Source organism: Crocodylus siamensis, chromosome 5, assembly GCF_052110815.1.
Source record: "Crocodylus siamensis isolate JL-2025a chromosome 5, ASM5211081v1, whole genome shotgun sequence".
Taxonomy (NCBI): domain Eukaryota; kingdom Metazoa; phylum Chordata; order Crocodylia; family Crocodylidae; genus Crocodylus; species Crocodylus siamensis.
Genome location: NC_143399.1, coordinates 8,416,268 through 8,432,726, shown reverse-complemented (window position 1 = coordinate 8,432,726; position 16,459 = coordinate 8,416,268). Strand labels below are relative to the sequence as shown.

General features: G+C 40.4%; 1 protein-coding gene across 2 annotated transcripts in view; it reads left to right on the top strand.

Moving 5' to 3' along the window:
• The window catches only part of EPS15 (epidermal growth factor receptor pathway substrate 15), a 97,348-nt gene that overhangs the window by 76,649 nt on the left and 4,240 nt on the right, over positions 1-16,459 (top strand). Inside the window, exons 16-24 of one of the 2 annotated variants that reach the window (XM_090048408.1) lie at positions 1,077-1,274; positions 1,829-1,906; positions 2,178-2,268; positions 3,326-3,361; positions 5,764-5,891; positions 8,387-8,456; positions 9,443-9,519; positions 10,861-11,023; positions 15,351-15,529. In XM_090048408.1, coding sequence (XP_089904534.1) covers positions 1,077-1,274; positions 1,829-1,906; positions 2,178-2,268; positions 3,326-3,361; positions 5,764-5,891; positions 8,387-8,456; positions 9,443-9,519; positions 10,861-11,023; positions 15,351-15,529 — 1,020 coding nt within the window. Of the gene's footprint in view, positions 1-1,076; positions 1,275-1,828; positions 1,907-2,177; positions 2,269-3,325; positions 3,362-5,763; positions 5,892-8,386; positions 8,457-9,442; positions 9,520-10,860; positions 11,024-12,300; positions 14,547-15,350; positions 15,530-16,459 lie in introns of those variants that run through there. The other variant, XM_090048409.1, reaches the window with a different exon arrangement.

Below are 16,459 nucleotides of genomic sequence, written 5' to 3'. Positions count from 1 at the left end.
CAACTGTGTATTGCTGGATCAATAAGGTGTCACTAACTTTGCCCCACAATGTTTAACTGGTCTTTTAAATTTTATTCCTCCTGGCTTACAAGTAGTAAACAGCAGGTATACTAGTTGTAGGATGATCCATTGATTAGTTCACTATGTGAGCCTTAAATGATGCTGTGTCATTTCTTCTGATCTCTACGGGATTCCTGTATGACTTAGCACATCACTTAAATCCAGATTCGGAAAGGTTTTTAGATGCAACCTTTCATTTAGTTGCCAATACAATCTCAGATTTTGAAACCAGTGAGAATTAGGCACCTAAATACCCTGATCTGGACTTCATTCCTTACACCTCATCTAGAAAATCAGTTAATGTTTCCCTACATAGTAGAGTGGTGTTGAGTTGTCTAATAAATGCATTACCTATGTGTAGATCAATATAGATGTATATCTGGTTAGGGAGATGCACTTTTTTTTCTTTAGACTCCAAAAAAAAAAAAAGTGGTTCTCTTGCCCCCTCTTTGGAGAAGATTACTAATCTGTAGTTGTTCCCCAAGGATGGGAATTCTGATAAATCTTTATTTCTCCATGTTGGGATTATGATTTAGTTTTAATGTTCCTTATTAAAAAAAATAAACCCGGCAGATGGGGACTAACACATCTTGCCTGCACTCTTAGATGGGTCTGTGACTCTTGCTAATACTGCTACTTGTCTTCAGCACATTTTATAAAGACCAGTGGTTTGTTACGACACCCAATGAGATGGGAAGACATTTGACAGAGGAAGAGACGATGCAATAGAGGTGGTGACTCGTCTAGCTCTGCAGATTAAATTCTTGCCAGAACTGCAACTAAAAACCTCAGTTTTCAGCATGAGTTCTGTACTGAGACCACAATATCCCTCCATTTTTAAATATGAATCATTCTAATCCATGTTCTGAATCACATACCTAAGATTGAAACCAAAGAGTGTGGCTCTGTTTTATCACTTTCAGGAAATGGTGGTGTTACTTTTGCATGTATGCAAGTGTACCTTGTACCATTTTGCCCTGTTGCAATACTAATGCATGTTTTCATTCCATTTACAGGTGCAGACGAAACTGTTTGAACTTAAAGATTTGGAAAATAATCAATTTAACTGGCATAGTCACCCACACAACACACTTGTTAATGGGACAGCAGATCATTCTAGTCTTAGCAACAGCAGCAGTGAAACTGCTAACCTCAATGAGAGCGCTGAAAGGGAGAGTTCAGCAGAAGATGAACAAATAAGTCATGAGTCTCCAGTGAGTAAAGTGCTCTGATTTGTATTCTCAGTTAGAATACAGCAGATCAGTGAAGTCTGATAAGATGTTTGTAAGTTAACCCTGTGTATAAAAAGCACAAAAAGAATGTCATGGTGTTATTTTAGAGAACTACATTTCATTTGTCTAAGTAGAGCAGTCAAGTAAGGCAACATGGCATGAAAAATAATGCTGAAGTTGCAGTGCCTTTTATCTTGGAGTCTTCGTTCTTATAGCACCTGCAGGATTCACTGAGCATATTAATAGGGCTCTGCAGCATATACAGAGCCTGTTGGCCAGTAATAAGAGAGTTCCCTTTTAGATATTTGAATGTATTGCAGTGCATTTTAATATTTTATTTGGCATATGGAAACTTCATATTTGGCAGATCAGTCCCTTTTTTTTTAAATTGGCATGTCTGAATTAAAAACATATTTGGGATATTCTTTTTTCCTCCTTTTTTTTTTTTAAGCATATCCCACTTCCCACCCTGAAATGTTTTCTAAAAGATAGAATCTCTCCATCTCTGGACTTTATTCTTCTTCTTTTTTGTATAGGTAAGGAATAGTCCTGAAACAACACAAGCTGTCATAGAAGAAGAGAAAGAGACCCTGACTGAACATATTACCAAAAAAGTGAGTTTGAAGAAACTTTGGAAAGAAATACACTTTTGAGACAATGCATTAGATTTGCATCTAAACATAGCTTATACAGTGACCATTTAGGGAGACTTTCTGTTGACTGACCTCTCAGATGTCTGTTGATACGTTCAGTAGAATGCAAGTTGTTTGCCTTTTAACATTTTAGGACCCTTATTTTCTCTAAGTTTCAAAGGAAGCGTTATATCTTTTCTATCTTTTTTTTCTTTTTAAAGAATTTCATGCTTTTTCCACCCCCCTTCCCCAGGAGGAGCCATTTGATGAAGAGTCTCCTCCACTACCTGATCCAGTTACAGAAGCCAATTTAGATTTCTTCCAGTCTGACCCTTTTGTTGGCAGTAAGTAGAAATTTCAGTATGAATTCGCCAAAGAAACTGATGGATCTGAAATTGTAGTTTTGTTGGGACTAGAACTTTGTTTTATTATTGGTCCTTTCGCTGACTTTGGTTGTAGTGGTGTCAAACTTACTGGAATCAAATGCGAGTGTGCTGGTCCAAGGGCCAGGAGAAGGTAACAAACAGCTTTTCTAAGTCCTGATTATGAGGAAAGAGGTTTGAAACTTTCCTCATTTATCCACACCTTCCCTGCCTCCTTCCAGCAAAGACAGGGGAAAGGGAGGGTGTTTATACTGAAACCTGTTACGCTGAGAAGCCCTCTTGTACGAAAGATGAAGGAGGGCAGTTTCAATCTGTTCCATATTGTATAAACTTTGAGCCCATTAAAATCTAACCTGAGGGGAATAAAAATGATGTGTGATTTGCTGTGGTCTCACTGAACACTTCTCAGCAATGTTATTGGTGTAGTTTTGTATTCTAAGGGCTTGCCTATAGAGGAAAATTTAAGTAAAATTTAATCCAATGTAATTCAACTTAATTTAGTATTAAAAAAGCTCTTGTATCAGCAGTCTTTTTCAGAATTAAAGTTCTCTGAAATCAGTTTAGCATAAATCACTTTAGTATAAATTGAATTCTGACTTTAATTCTTAATGAAAGTGTTGACACAGGAGTCCAATTCTGCTTAATTGATCCACTTTACAAGTGAATTTGCTTTTATTTTGAGTGCCCCCATGGGGACAAGCAGTTCACTCACGCATGTGTGTATACATATATGTATGGATAAATGTTGGGCTATTCGTTTGTTTGTCAACAGGTACCGCACAGATGCATCTTTGAGCTTTATCATCCCTTTGAATGTGCTCTGTGCTAGGAAATAGTAGTGGTGGTGAATGTTGGCTTTTTAATACCGTCCATTCTAGTCCTACTAACATGAATTAAACTTCCCCTGAGTAATGGTGGCAAGGATTGTTAGCTTGTTTTGAATCTGTACCTAAGTAGCACTCATTTCAGTGAATATTATGCTAACAGATTTGTGACCATTTCTCTTTTTCTTAAACAGGTGATCCTTTCAAAGATGACCCCTTTGGGAAAATTGGTAAGTAGGTCTAACAGCAGTTCTTTTTTTCCCTACAAGTACTCATATTTTATATATCTAATATGGGGGGAGCCCAAGTGATTTGTTTAGAATACGGAAAAACTTAAATTTTTGGTCATTAGTTTGAATCTGAGCAAAGCAGTAATGACCTGAAATAATTACTATTTGATAGGTGTACCATGTCTTACAAAGTGTCTTAAATATGTTTAGGCTGCATAGCCCGAATTATTGTCCATATAAAATTTCCTGTTTCAATTGGCAATGCTCAGCCTTTTGTATCAAGTCAGAGTTGAGTTCAAGGTACCCCAATAGTGGTGTCAAGTTTATTTCACTGCCAGTTTAGTATCTGTCCTGTAGTTAAATGGGACTGGTTCTTGAAGGTTATTGATCTAGCACCTTTTACTAGCATTACATTGCTTGAAGTTGAAGCCGCGCTGCTTAATTAGAACGGTGATCTAGACAGTATCACTGCATTACTAGGTCCTGAGCCATCTTAAGTGTGACTTTCTCTGTTACAACTAGAAAAGTCCATTCTCTTTGTATTAACCAATGTTTTTTGAAGCCAAGTACAATGGTTGGATGTAGCTACAAATGGTATATGGAACACAAAATAAGGAAAACAAAAGATAGTTGGAGGACAGTAGCAAAACAGCATCGTATGCCAAGCTCTATATACTGGTACAAGAAATGCATTGGAATTCCTAAATGAAACAGTATTTTAGCAAAAATGGAAAACAGACCTAGTTGGAGCATTATCTTAAGGAGTGATATAAGGGTTTTAATCAGTTGCCAATTGCGTGGCACTTCTTGAGATGCTTTTGTTGTAGATCTTTTCAGTTCAGTACCCTGTCTAACGTATTAGTGTGCATTCACATGGAGAGTGTTATAATTCCCATGAGCTCGCTGATCCTGTTTGCACTCTAGACTGAGAATTCTCCCTCTGTACAGTTGTTTGCCAAACGTGACCCATCAAACAGTCTGCCTATTAAGAGAGGAAAGGTGGAGAACAGCTATGATATGCTGGAGTTATGAGAAACTGGTTTCAAGGACGTAAGTGTCCTTATTAGGAGGAGATAAGACTTCTGGAGAAAGATGCTGAGAAATGTAGAACCAATGGAAGTTGGAGACACTTGGAAAATCAAAAGTGATCTGTCCTCGCCCCAGGTAATGATCAGAGAAGTTCCAGAGTGGTTCGGTTCAGCTAGTCAGTGATTTTAAAAGCAGTTCAAAGTACTAGAGCAAGCTACCTTTAGTCATGCACCCCCCTCAAAATATTTACCCAAGCCCTTCCTCTGTAAGGCATTATCCTTCATTCCCTGCTTCCCTAGGCAGTGTTCAGCTGTGAAATGTTCAATTAGACATTGGGCGTGAACAGAAGTGCAGCCACCACTGCCAAGTTGCCAAAGCACGTTCACACCCAAGCCCTTCTGATGACTCCGCTGCACTCGGGCTTTAGCAGCTGTGCCATCAGATCATGAGGTATGCTCTGGAAAGGCACCAGCTCCTGACTGAGCAGTGGTGGCCAGCTGGAGGGGCCAAGTGTCTTTGTGTTTTCAGCTGGCTGCTGAGCAGTGACAGAAATCTTATGCCACTTGGCAAGTGTTGGAGCAGCTCTGCTGGCAGCATGGCAAATTTTGCTGCCACAAAGGGTTTTCTAGGCTTCGGCTTCTCACTCCAATCCTAGCTTCCCTCCATGGGGACTGGGGCCCCACATCCCACCTTGCATGAGCAGTCAAGGAAACAATTTTCCAAACAAGTTCAAAGTCCTTCAGAATTCATTGCAGTCCTCATGGCATATTTTCCAAAAGCTTAAAACCCCTTAGTAGAAGATGATGGTAGCAATGTGTCTGCAGGTCACTGTCTGTTTTGAATTTGGGAGTGCAAAGGTGTGGCTCTGGTTCTTTCCCATGGTTGTGAGTGAAAAAAGTTAGGAGAATTCTAGATTGTGCAAAATGCTACATTTTGCGGGAGGCTGCTTTGCTGCTCCATATGTCTCCAAAATTGGATCAACTGCATAGCTGGGAGAGCAGTTAGACAAACTTTCAGGCATCAGCTGTCCTTCGTCAAGTGTGAAGGGGAAGCAGACTGAGGTTGAACTAAATTACAAAGACCAGACTCCCAGCAAATTTGTATATTCTTCTTTGGAGGATGGAGGAGGGGTGACACCCATAAGGCATAACATTTCAGAGCAATCCAAATAAGCATGCTGATTCTTGAGCATTTCATTGAACTTTAAGAGGGAAGCAGTGATCCACTTGAATTGTAACAGATCAATCACTCCAGTATTAATAGGAAGGAACCAATACAAAATCATGTGTTTGTTTTTTTAAGACGTTCGTCTAAATGAAACAAAGCATCTTAATGACAAGTGTTTCTTAAATAAGTGCCCTTTATCTATGCAGATCCTTTTGGTGGTGATCCCTTCAAAGGTTCAGATCCTTTTGCAGCTGACTGTTTTTTCAAGCAATCCTCTACTGATCCTTTTGCAGCAGCATATACTGATCCTTTCAGTGCAACAGGCAATCTCACAGTAAGTTTGGAAGGAAACAGAAGATGGTTGGTCAAATGCCTTGACTAATAGTTTGGTCCAGATGGAACCATTCTGTGCATAGGGACATACTTTGAAATGCAGATGTTTGCTCCTTGAGATGAAATGGATATTTTGTTCCATCAGTTTGTCTTCAAAGATCTTTGTTCTAATTCCTAGAAGTACATTTTGGGACAGTATCTCAAGAAATAGTGTAGGGCAGGGGTTGGTGGCCTATAGCCTGTGGGCTAGATCCAGCCCATACAGTCATGCCCATGGCAGTAGGGGGCTCCAGTAGCAGGGAACTTCTGCTGCACTGTGCTGCACTCCGGCGCCTGGTGCTCTGGTGGAGGGATAGCACTCTCTGCCTGTCTGCACTGCAGTCCAGCAGCACAGGGCTCTGTCAGGTGCCACACCTGGGTGGTGGGTGAAACAGCGGTGGCAGTGGGTCCTAATGCCTGCCTGTCTCAGACCCAAGCTGAGTTATTCTGCCTCCTTTCCCTACCCCACCCCTTCCCTGATGTAGGGCATGGTAGAGGTCTCATTCTTCTAGACTCTGATAGCACTAACCAAACTTTTCATGTCTGATTTCAACCATTTTCCCCCTAAAGAATTGAATTACTGAGAGAGTGAGTGAGGACCAGTTGCTATTTCTGGCATGATTACCACCTTAATCATACCAGAAATGTAACGCACGCTGTGGGCCTGTGTGTAGTTCATCATGGTAATAAGATGTGTGCTTACGGGTGGAGAAGTAAAGACTCTAATCTTTTAGGTGGCTTAACATTTTCCTTGCTTCTGTGATGAGGGAGAGAGGATGCACATGGCAGTTTGACCCTTTTATGACAACTGTATCCATTGATACATTTTAATTAGAAATTGATGAAGAAGAGAGCTAATTTTAGAAAACTGAGCTAAAAGCAAATAGGTGAATTCCCACACTCTGGGAAAGTGGTTGTGAAGCACGTTACACAGATGTTGATCTCCGTTTCCACTCTGGAAAGTGCCAGTTGTGTTCTCAAAGAGCAGCTCTTTTAAGGCGATTCATGCTTTAGTTTCAACAGAAAGGTCCACAAAAATCAAGAGCCTCCGAAGGAATTATGGTGTTCTTTCTAAATATACTTTAGAACCAAAATGACCCATATTTGAGAACCAAGTTGGGTACAGTCAGGAAATTAAACCAACTTGGTGGCAAGTTTAACTGGAGAATAGATTAGTATGTCTTTGAATACTGCACTTCCAGTCTCATGTTAAAAATTGCTTCTTTTCAAATTTCTCCTAGAATATAGTAACTACTACTGAATTGCCCATCAAGAATGACAGGGGAGAGGGGCAGGCAGGCAGGGGCGGGGTGAGGCCAGCAGGGATGGAGCACAGCCACCCGCCACCCAGCACCGCTGCTGCCTCCCAGGAGCAGTGTGGGGGGAAGGTTGCCCCTGTACACCAGCACCCTGGACCGCTGTCCTCTGCCTCCGAGGAGCAGAGCTGGAGGGGGTGGGGCAAAGACAGCAGTGCTGGAGATGGCAGCAGTTCAGGGAGCTGGTGGAGCGACACACAGGCGATGGTGGGGCAAGCTTTCATTCCTCCCTCCCCCCCCACCCCCAAAAGAGGCGGCACAGGGTGGTGGATAGCTGCACGCTGGCCTTGCCCCCTTGCTCTGTCCCTGCCATCATGGCAGTGCTCTGCACTCTGGTTGTTTCACTAACCAGTCAGAGTGCTCCAAGAGCGTTATGGACAGACGGACTAAACCCTTTATTATACAGGAAGATTAGGAAAAACATAAAACGCCATTTTCAAGGTTAACTTGTTGGTTTGTTGGGTTTTCTTGGAAAACCAAAAAATTGTAAGTTGAACTCTGCTAAAAATTCTGAATTGCATCCTCCATTTTGTTAGCTCCAGTTAATTGAAACACCTAGGAAACAAACTGCCACATGTTTCCTTGAGGTTGTGCAGACCAGAACCCATTCCTATGGTACATAGGCCTGAAGAACCAATCTTAAACTTTGCAAGGATGTAGCTTGCTTTTCTGTGGAGCTTTGTTGTTCCGTGGGATGCAAGTGTCCTATTCATTCAGGGCTCTGGTTTTACAAGTTCTAAACTTTCTCTCAACGCAGTCAGTAAATAACACGAAAAATACGATCTAGTAGCTAAAACTGGGAACTGGAAGTCAAAACTGAAAGGCCAGTTATAGAGGAAGCACTGATCAGATGCTTAGCAGATGAGAAGAATTAGTCGTTCGCATGTAGGTTCTACTTCCACCTTTGTCACAAACTTGCTGTATGCTCTTGTTGGTCACCAGTCCTCTCTGCCTTGGTTTGCTCATCTCTGAAAGAAGTCATTAATACTTGAGGGGGTTCCCATACTTTGAAAGAGAAAATGATAATGTTGCAGTGATCAGCTGGCATGAGAATTTGTGCTGAGGTAAAGCTCTGTTGTTTTTTTAGGGTGGTATAGATGTAAAGAATCCAAGTCTCCCTTAAATGTATTTTCTGTTGTAGGCAGAAACACCGAAGAACAATGATCCTTTTGCTCCTGGTGGAACAGCCATTACTGCGCAAAATGATCCTGGTAAAGCAAGATTAGATGTATTAAACCTCTTACAGTATGAAGAAGAAAGCTTCACAACATATTCAGGAAAAATAATTAATATGTTTAATTATGTGAACACCTTAATGAGCAAACAGGGCCATTGTCTAGAAGCGTATGTAAATATGGACTGCCTTAGTGAAGACAATATTCAGTCTGACCTCAGGGAGCTCAGGTATCATGATCTGAGCTGTGGCACATGATGTAATATATCAGCCAGGAAAGGAAAAAAGGGATTGGTTCTAGAGCTATGTTTTTTAATAAGGTAGTCCACTTTAATCGCAGCAAATGTATACTTTTTCTGGGAAGCATGTATGTAGGTATGTGCAAAGAGAGATTGCATCTTGTGCTGCCTTGAAAAAAACCCATTTGGATAGTTTGAAGCCATCTAGTTGTGAAAAGGAAACTCGATCCAAAAGGATCAAGAGATTCAGGGTGAATGATAATGAGGATGAGTTTGATTCCCCGTGATTAAAACAATAATTGAAAGCTTCCTTTTTAAAAAACAAACAAACAAAACCCTCTATTTATCCCAGTTTTTTATCTTAAAATATTTTGTAGCAAACTGTAATCTGCTTAGTTTACTGATGCTTGTTGTCTGCATACTGTCATTTAAGAGACAGATTCTCTGTTCCATTTGTGAAGAAAAGTGCAGCATCTCAGTGCTATTATCTAAAAACCTACCTTTTCAGAGGAACAATTATTCTGAATTAGTAAAGAGCATTTGCTGTTTTTAGTAAAGTAAAAATATTTCCTATGACAACAAAACCAGTACAATCATCTTTTTTTTTTTTTAATCCGAATAATATATTGACTATTCCAAGTGAATTATGTCATACCTTATAATTTTTTTATATGATTATACAACTAAAACATTCTGATTTAGGCTGACTATGTTAGTTTAGTCTCTGAAAAACAGTGTACTGTTTGATTCTATCCTGTTCTGTTTGTTCGTTTTCTTATTTTAGCTGCAGATCCCTTTGCCTCTCTGTTTGGAAATGAATCATTTGGAAGTGGTTTTGCTGACTTTAGCACACTGTCAAAGGTAATGGGAAATGATTTAAATGTGTGAACAATGCTGAAATCTTTAGATACAATAGGAAGACTTAATAATTTTGGTTGTTATACAGCTTTTGTATTAGCATTCTAGTGTCGCACCCTTAGTGACAAAGTTTGACTTCTAAAAGGGTTTCTTATGGGAAAGTGCCTCGAGTCCTGCTATGAAGGATATGATGTAAATATTTTGATACAGTTTAAAAAAATATTTGGATAGGTCTAAGCTTGCTTGAACCATGTTGGTCTTGATCTCGTCTTGCAGTTAAACTGTTCTTAGCTTCTTTGGGTCTGTAGCCATAATGAACTGCTTGTTGCTGTGTATGCTGGTTCCCTGGCCTCTCTTTGTTGATTCCTGCACAAATGATCCTTTTTGGGTATGTCCAGAAGGTAGGGGAAAGGTGTGGTAGAAGTTTTGATTTCTGGCTTTCACTGTGGCAGTGAGATGCATTCATTCCTTTGCCCTCTAGGGGTGAAAGCCTAGCCCACTGAAGTCATTGGGAATTTTGGCATTGACCTCAAGTAAGGTCAAAATTTCACTAAACAGTTTTTTAAAATGTGCTGCTTAGCTCTTTTTTTTTTTAAATATATTTGTCCTACAGTAGGCAGGGCCTTAGGTCTTAATAGCTGGTCTTAGGAGAAGACTCGTAATAGCAGTGCTCCACACTGTATATTCATTAATCCCCAAAGCAGAAAGGACTTCTTTGTTGGCTGATACAGGGGTTCTTTGAAAAATTTCACTGTAAAACATCTGTCAAGAAAGTCACTGGTACATAAGATGGAGAGTTTGAGATGATGAGAAAAGGTTGTGCCTGGGTTATTCCTACAGGGTTTTTTTTGTAGTCCTGAGTCAACAAAACCCCTTTTACTCTAGTTCCCTAAGTGCTGGCTTCCTACTTACTGCAAAGTGTAGCATCAGTACCAGTCTCAGGTTTCTTTTTGCTTTAACTATCACTGTTGTACCTGAATGCTCCAAGGGTTACTCCTGTCTGTTGCCCTTGTGATTTTTAATTTGATTATTTTTCATCCGAAGTTATCTGTTGATCTCTGCATCATGTTTTCCTCAAAAACAATATGGTAAGGACAGAGCTTTTCTGTTCTATGCTTGTACAGCACCCAGCACAACATAACCTGATTGCACCTTTTCAACTGCTGTCATTACATACATATGTAACTTTGTATTATGCACAACAGTGACATGATAAACAATCTCTAATTTTTCTCCAATTTTCGTTGTGTTTTTCTAATTGAGGTATAGATCTTTATAGAAGAAAAAAGGTGGAACTAGTAGAGAAACACTAATGCTGTGGTTTGTGTTTGGTTTTTTTTAAAGGCCAACAATGAAGATCCCTTTAGTTCTTCCACATCAGGGTCTGTCAACAATGTAGTCATAACTAAAAACTTATTTGAGGAACCACCAGCCAAAAATGAGGATATTCCTCCTGCTTTACCACCCAAGACTGGCACTCCTACAAGACCCTGTCCCCCACCACCAGGTAGGAGCTGATGTTTGACGTTTCTTTAAAGATTGTCATACTCACTTCTATAGTGATAGCAGATTAATGGCTCCTTTTCTTCTGACTAGTACAGTAAAGTTAAATTCCCTGTGGATTTTATTGGGGTTGGGGTATTGTTGTACCCATGATGGTCCAGGGAATATATGAGCATCAAGGATTTTTTAGTGATATCCTTTATTGAATCAACTACGTAGTTGGGAGAGATTTCAAACCAGTTTTCAGATGTAAAGTGCTCTTCCTCCAGTCAGGAAAAAGAAGCAGATGCAGTTTGAGCTAAATAACAGATCAAACAATGGCTTGTATATAGCTCCATATGCAAATTTAAAACAGTCACTTAAAGGAATGGAGTGGGGCTATAAAGTAGGAGCAGAGACATTATCAGGAGTTGCTTCAAAATATAATACTCCTGTTCTCTGCCAGTCCAGTTGTAGCATCTGTCAAAGTAAGCTGTAGCCTATGAAAGTTCATACCGTTCTGAACAAGTTAGTCCATAAGGGCAGCTATACACATGCCTGATGCCTGCTCCAATGTGTGCTAAGTAGCACATGTTGGAGCAGACTCAATGAATCAAGTCTGCTGGAGCATGCTAATTAGCACACTCCAGCAGCCTTGGCTTCACATGTATTCAACATCCCTGCTCTTCAAAATGGCTCATTGACTGAGCTTTAGTTAAAGTGCCCCTACCACCATTTTGAAACATGGGATACTGCATGCACGAGACACCAAGGGCTCTTTAATTAGAGAGATTTCAGAAAGCTGCTCTAATTAAAGTAGCCCTCACCCCAGAGTATATGTGAAGATGACCTTAGATGTTGCCTTGCCTTTCTTTCTGCATAACTCCAAACTAACATGGTATATCTCTCTCTGCAGTAGGATTGATAACCTAATTATGTAGAAGAGCAGAACGATTCAAAAAGGAAAGGGGGCATTGTGTTAAGTCAGCGGTATGCTTAGAGGGAGCAAGGAACTGGAAAAGATGAGAAAATGTAGTAACTTGAAATTTCTACAAGGGAAACTTTCTACAGAGAGCTCTGTTCAGTGGTGCTTGCTATGCTTTGCCGCAAATCTTAAGGAAAAAACAGGGATAACTTGAATTTTGTGTCCTAGTGCTGTTGGAAACCCCTAATTTCCAATACCTTCTCGTACTTAAAGAAATCTTAGTGTTTGTATTCATAGAACTCAAAAGTGAATTTTACAAGTCTAAGTGGCACGATTCTCATTTCTCAAATGGAAAACCTTGACTTCTTTCCATCCAGGTGACTCCTCCAAGGTCTTGTAGTATAGTCAGTGGAAGTTAGTAATAGGCCCAAGTTTCCTGACTCCCAGTCCTGTGCTGTATCCACTGAACCCTGCTTACCTCCAGAAAAGAGCTTGATGAATGAAGATAACATTCATGTTCCAGTGTCTTAAAACTAATAAATAGTTTAAAAAATAATGGGATTGCTTGTTAAATGTCACAGTATTAAAAGAAATATATGTCGTGAACAACTTTATTCAATTATTAAATGCATAAAAAGCCACGGTTTGTTCAAGTTGTCATATTTTTTATCTAATTGTGTTTAAAGTAGGACTGTCAATTAATTGTGGTTGATGTGTGTGGTTAACATGTTAATTATTGTTTGCACTAACTTTTTTAACATTAATCATGCACGTAGTTTTGGAGCCCTCACTTGGGCTCTGCTCTGCTGCCATCATGGCTGCTTCCGGCCTGCCCTGTGGGGCAGTGGTGGCAGTGCAGAGGACTGCAGGGCAGCCCAGGCACGGGCTCTGGGTGGCTGCAGCAAGGGAGTGGGGAGGGGCGTGCACAGACACAGCTGAGCAGCCACAGCCTGCAGGCAGCCAGGAACACAGCCCAGCAGTGTGTGGAGCAGCACCCAGCAGGCAAGTGTGAAGGGGAAGAGACATGGGGGAGGGAAGGGGTGTGGGCAGATCAAGGCTTCCATGGTGAAGGAGGGAAGAGGGCAGAGGCCAGGGCCAGGGGCTGGGATGAATGGGGCCCTGGGGTAGGCTTCTCCCTGGGCTTGGGGGGGAGGGGAAGGGCTGCTCCCACTGCTATGTGCACCCCAGGAGAGGCATGAGCCCCCCTGACTTTTGCATGGGGGGGGGTGGCCTGCTGCTGCAGGCTGGGGCCTTGCGCCCTGCTATCTTTGCCCCAGGAGCCACGCACTGGCTGCACCGCATCCCCTTCCTGCTTGGCAGCAGGAGGCACAAAATGGTGTTGCATGGCTCCTGGGGTAATGGCAGCTGGGCACAGAGTCCAGTGCACAGCAGCAGGCCACCACTGCCCCACGCACAAATCCAGGATGTGTGTATCCTGCATTCCTCCCCTGGGGTGCACACAGTGGGAGCAGCCCCTGACCCATGTCCCTGGACAATGCGCCAGCAGCTCCATCCCATGACCCACTGCAGCCCCTGGGCCCCATGCCCCTGCCTGCCCCACTCCCTCCCTCACCATGGGGACCTTGATCTGTCCTCCCTGTCCCTTTCCTCCCTACACACTTACCTGCTAGGCAGTGTCTTTGTGCATGCGTGCGTGTATGTATGCATGTCTGTCTGTCTGTCTGCCCCTCACTCCCAAGCCACAGACACCCCCAGCCCTGCTGCTGCCCCTCACTCCTGACCCACAGAACCCCCCACACCTTCACAGATTCCCTGCCACACCCATACCCCAACCATACAAAGTACCTGCATGATTTTGCATACCTTTGAGGTTTTTCTACACATAATTTTCAGTTTCTAGTTGTGCTATTAACAGTGATTAATTGCAACTCGTTTTTTTTAACCATGCAACTAATTGCAACCAAATTTTTTAATCATTTGACAGCCCTAATTTAAAGCTGTTCTTTCAGTTGTATATACTGGCGTTTGTTTTATCTTTCATATGCAGGTGACATTTGTAGTAATGTGTAAGCTTAAATATATCTGCTTTTTTCTTACTGTGTACTTGTATCTTTTTTTAAAGAAATTGGTCCTAAATAAGAAAGTTGTTGTAGCAGGTGTTCAGGACTTCAGAGTCAAAATTCCTTAATGAACTGCAGAGGTAGTAATAGGCCAGTTTTCATGCCTGTGAATCTGATGCTGCATCCCTGCCAGAGAAGCTCTCTGAGGTTCAGAACATTTCAGAAAAGGAATTTTTTGCTTTTTGGACTGCATTAGAATGAAGGATGTTCTGTACTCAAGGGTCTTTCAAGAATTAATGTATCTCTGGCACGAAGAAAATTAGAGGCTGTGTTGTTCTGTTAATTTTAGAAAACGAAAGGCTTGCAGTAGTAGTTTTTGTACCAGCACACATTGTCTGTGGGGTTATAGTCTAAATATCTCAGGTAATAAAAATTATTTTATATTTTCCAATTAATATACATAAAAGAGAAAAAATGTTGCTAAGTTGGAGTCTCCTAGGGACTTATGGAAATACCTCAGACTAAATGAGGCCAAAATAAATTTGAAGTGGAACAATTAGCTATTGTAAACATCAAAAAGTATTTTGAAGTAAAGAGATTATCCAGCAGAAGCAACTGAAGATACTGGAAGCCTCACTTTTGAAACTACCTTGAATGATTACATATGCAGAAAAAGAAGTTGAGAGGTGGGAAGAATATTAAACAGACACTGTTTTGGAAGAACTGGGATCATGTCCTCCACAAAGTATTGAAAGCTGACTTTGACTAAGCTGAAGATAGAAGAGTGCGGATCTCAATTCTTGATGGATAAATAGCTATCTATTCTCATGTAGAGGGGGTTAGTGCAGAGTTGGTGAACACCTGTTGTTAGGTTCCTTCATCTTCCCTGAAAACCAGAGAAGCCACAAAAGGCAGCAAAGTTAGAAGTTCACCAGAGATCTTCAAAGCATTAGTAAAAAGTTTGTTTTTCTTTCTAAGGGTTTGTTGTTGTTGGGGTTTTTTAGGTTTGGGGTTTTTTTTTTTACTTTGCTATGCAGGTAACTAGCTCAGTTCATAAATGACTAAATACAATATTTAATAACTCATCTTATTAGAGTTGCATAGATACCTGGAGAACAAAGAAAATATTGTGCTGAAATTATGGTCTTTAAGAGACCGTGACATTTAATACACATGCTTAAGTCCTTTACTCTGTAATTTAATGCATAATTAGATATGGAAGAAATAGGAGGTGAGGGGTCTGTTCGTCAGAGAGCCTCCACACCACTGAAGTCAGCAGGACTCTGCCCCTTTATGCCAGGGTGCAGTCCAAATAGCTCTTGTGTTATGGATTTTTTAAAGGCAGTACCACACAGTAATGTCAGTCATCTGTGTCATTTGAGTTGATATCAATTATTTTAATCCAGGAAAAAGACCTATCAATAAACTGGATTCTTCAGATTCCTTTAAATTGAATGATCCGTTTCAGCCTTTCCCTGGCTGTGAGACTTCCAAAGAGCAAGAAGCAGATTTGTTTTGTGACCCATTTGCTCCCACCAATATCAGTAAAGAGACAGATGCCAACAATTTTGCAAACTTTGGTAATGTAAGTGAACTTTTTTGCGGGTTTTTTTTCTTTTTCTTCGTGGAGTGGGGGGCAATGGAAGGATTTATTTTTAAAGATTAAAAAATAAACCAAACAAGTGATTCAGTTGCAATAAAATCTTCAAGCTTAATTGAAAGTAACCAAAACTTATCTTCTGAACTGTGTCATCCTTTTCCATTAAGGATCTAATTTAAATGCTTAAAGTCTAACTATTAATTTTAGAGCAAATACCCACATAAGAGATTTTACACTCAAAGCTTGTATTGTAGATTGTCATCCATTCCTTTAAAATAAAAAATTTAAAATATTCAGAATAGTTTTGATAATATTTACATAATAATTATTGTATTGAGGTTTTTCTGTAAAGGCTCCCTAGCTTTTATTAAGCAACGAACTTTTGTTTTCTAGGGATCATCTGTTAACTTAAATTTTGCAATAGATTTTAAAAAGTGCACTGATTGAAATCATGTGATATAATGCTGTAGTTGCATCATAAAACCAAGCAAACCAAAACAGGGCCCTAATTTTTATTTTTTAATTTTTACTCTTAAGTATTACCTAAAATATTTGGTCAAAATGTCAGCGTTACGTGATAAATTCTAGAAGATCCAGCTTTATTAATGAATAAAATATGGTTTTATTTCAGTTATGAAAGGTTGCTAAAATAAAGGTTCAAGCACAACACAGTAAAAAGTAGCAAGCAGTTGTTTATACTTGGCCTTCGATCTTTAGCTTTTAAATAGATGCATATATACTGATAGCAAACTGTATTGATTGCTGTCATTAGCAAGCCATAATAAATAACATGCTTAACTTAAGTAAACCCTGTTTAGATCTTAAAATGGATAATGTTCAATTGGCTTGTGCTGCTTACTGTATTTTGTAGCATGGCTATTCCTGAAAAGCTCGTGCTGCTGACTCTTCATACCC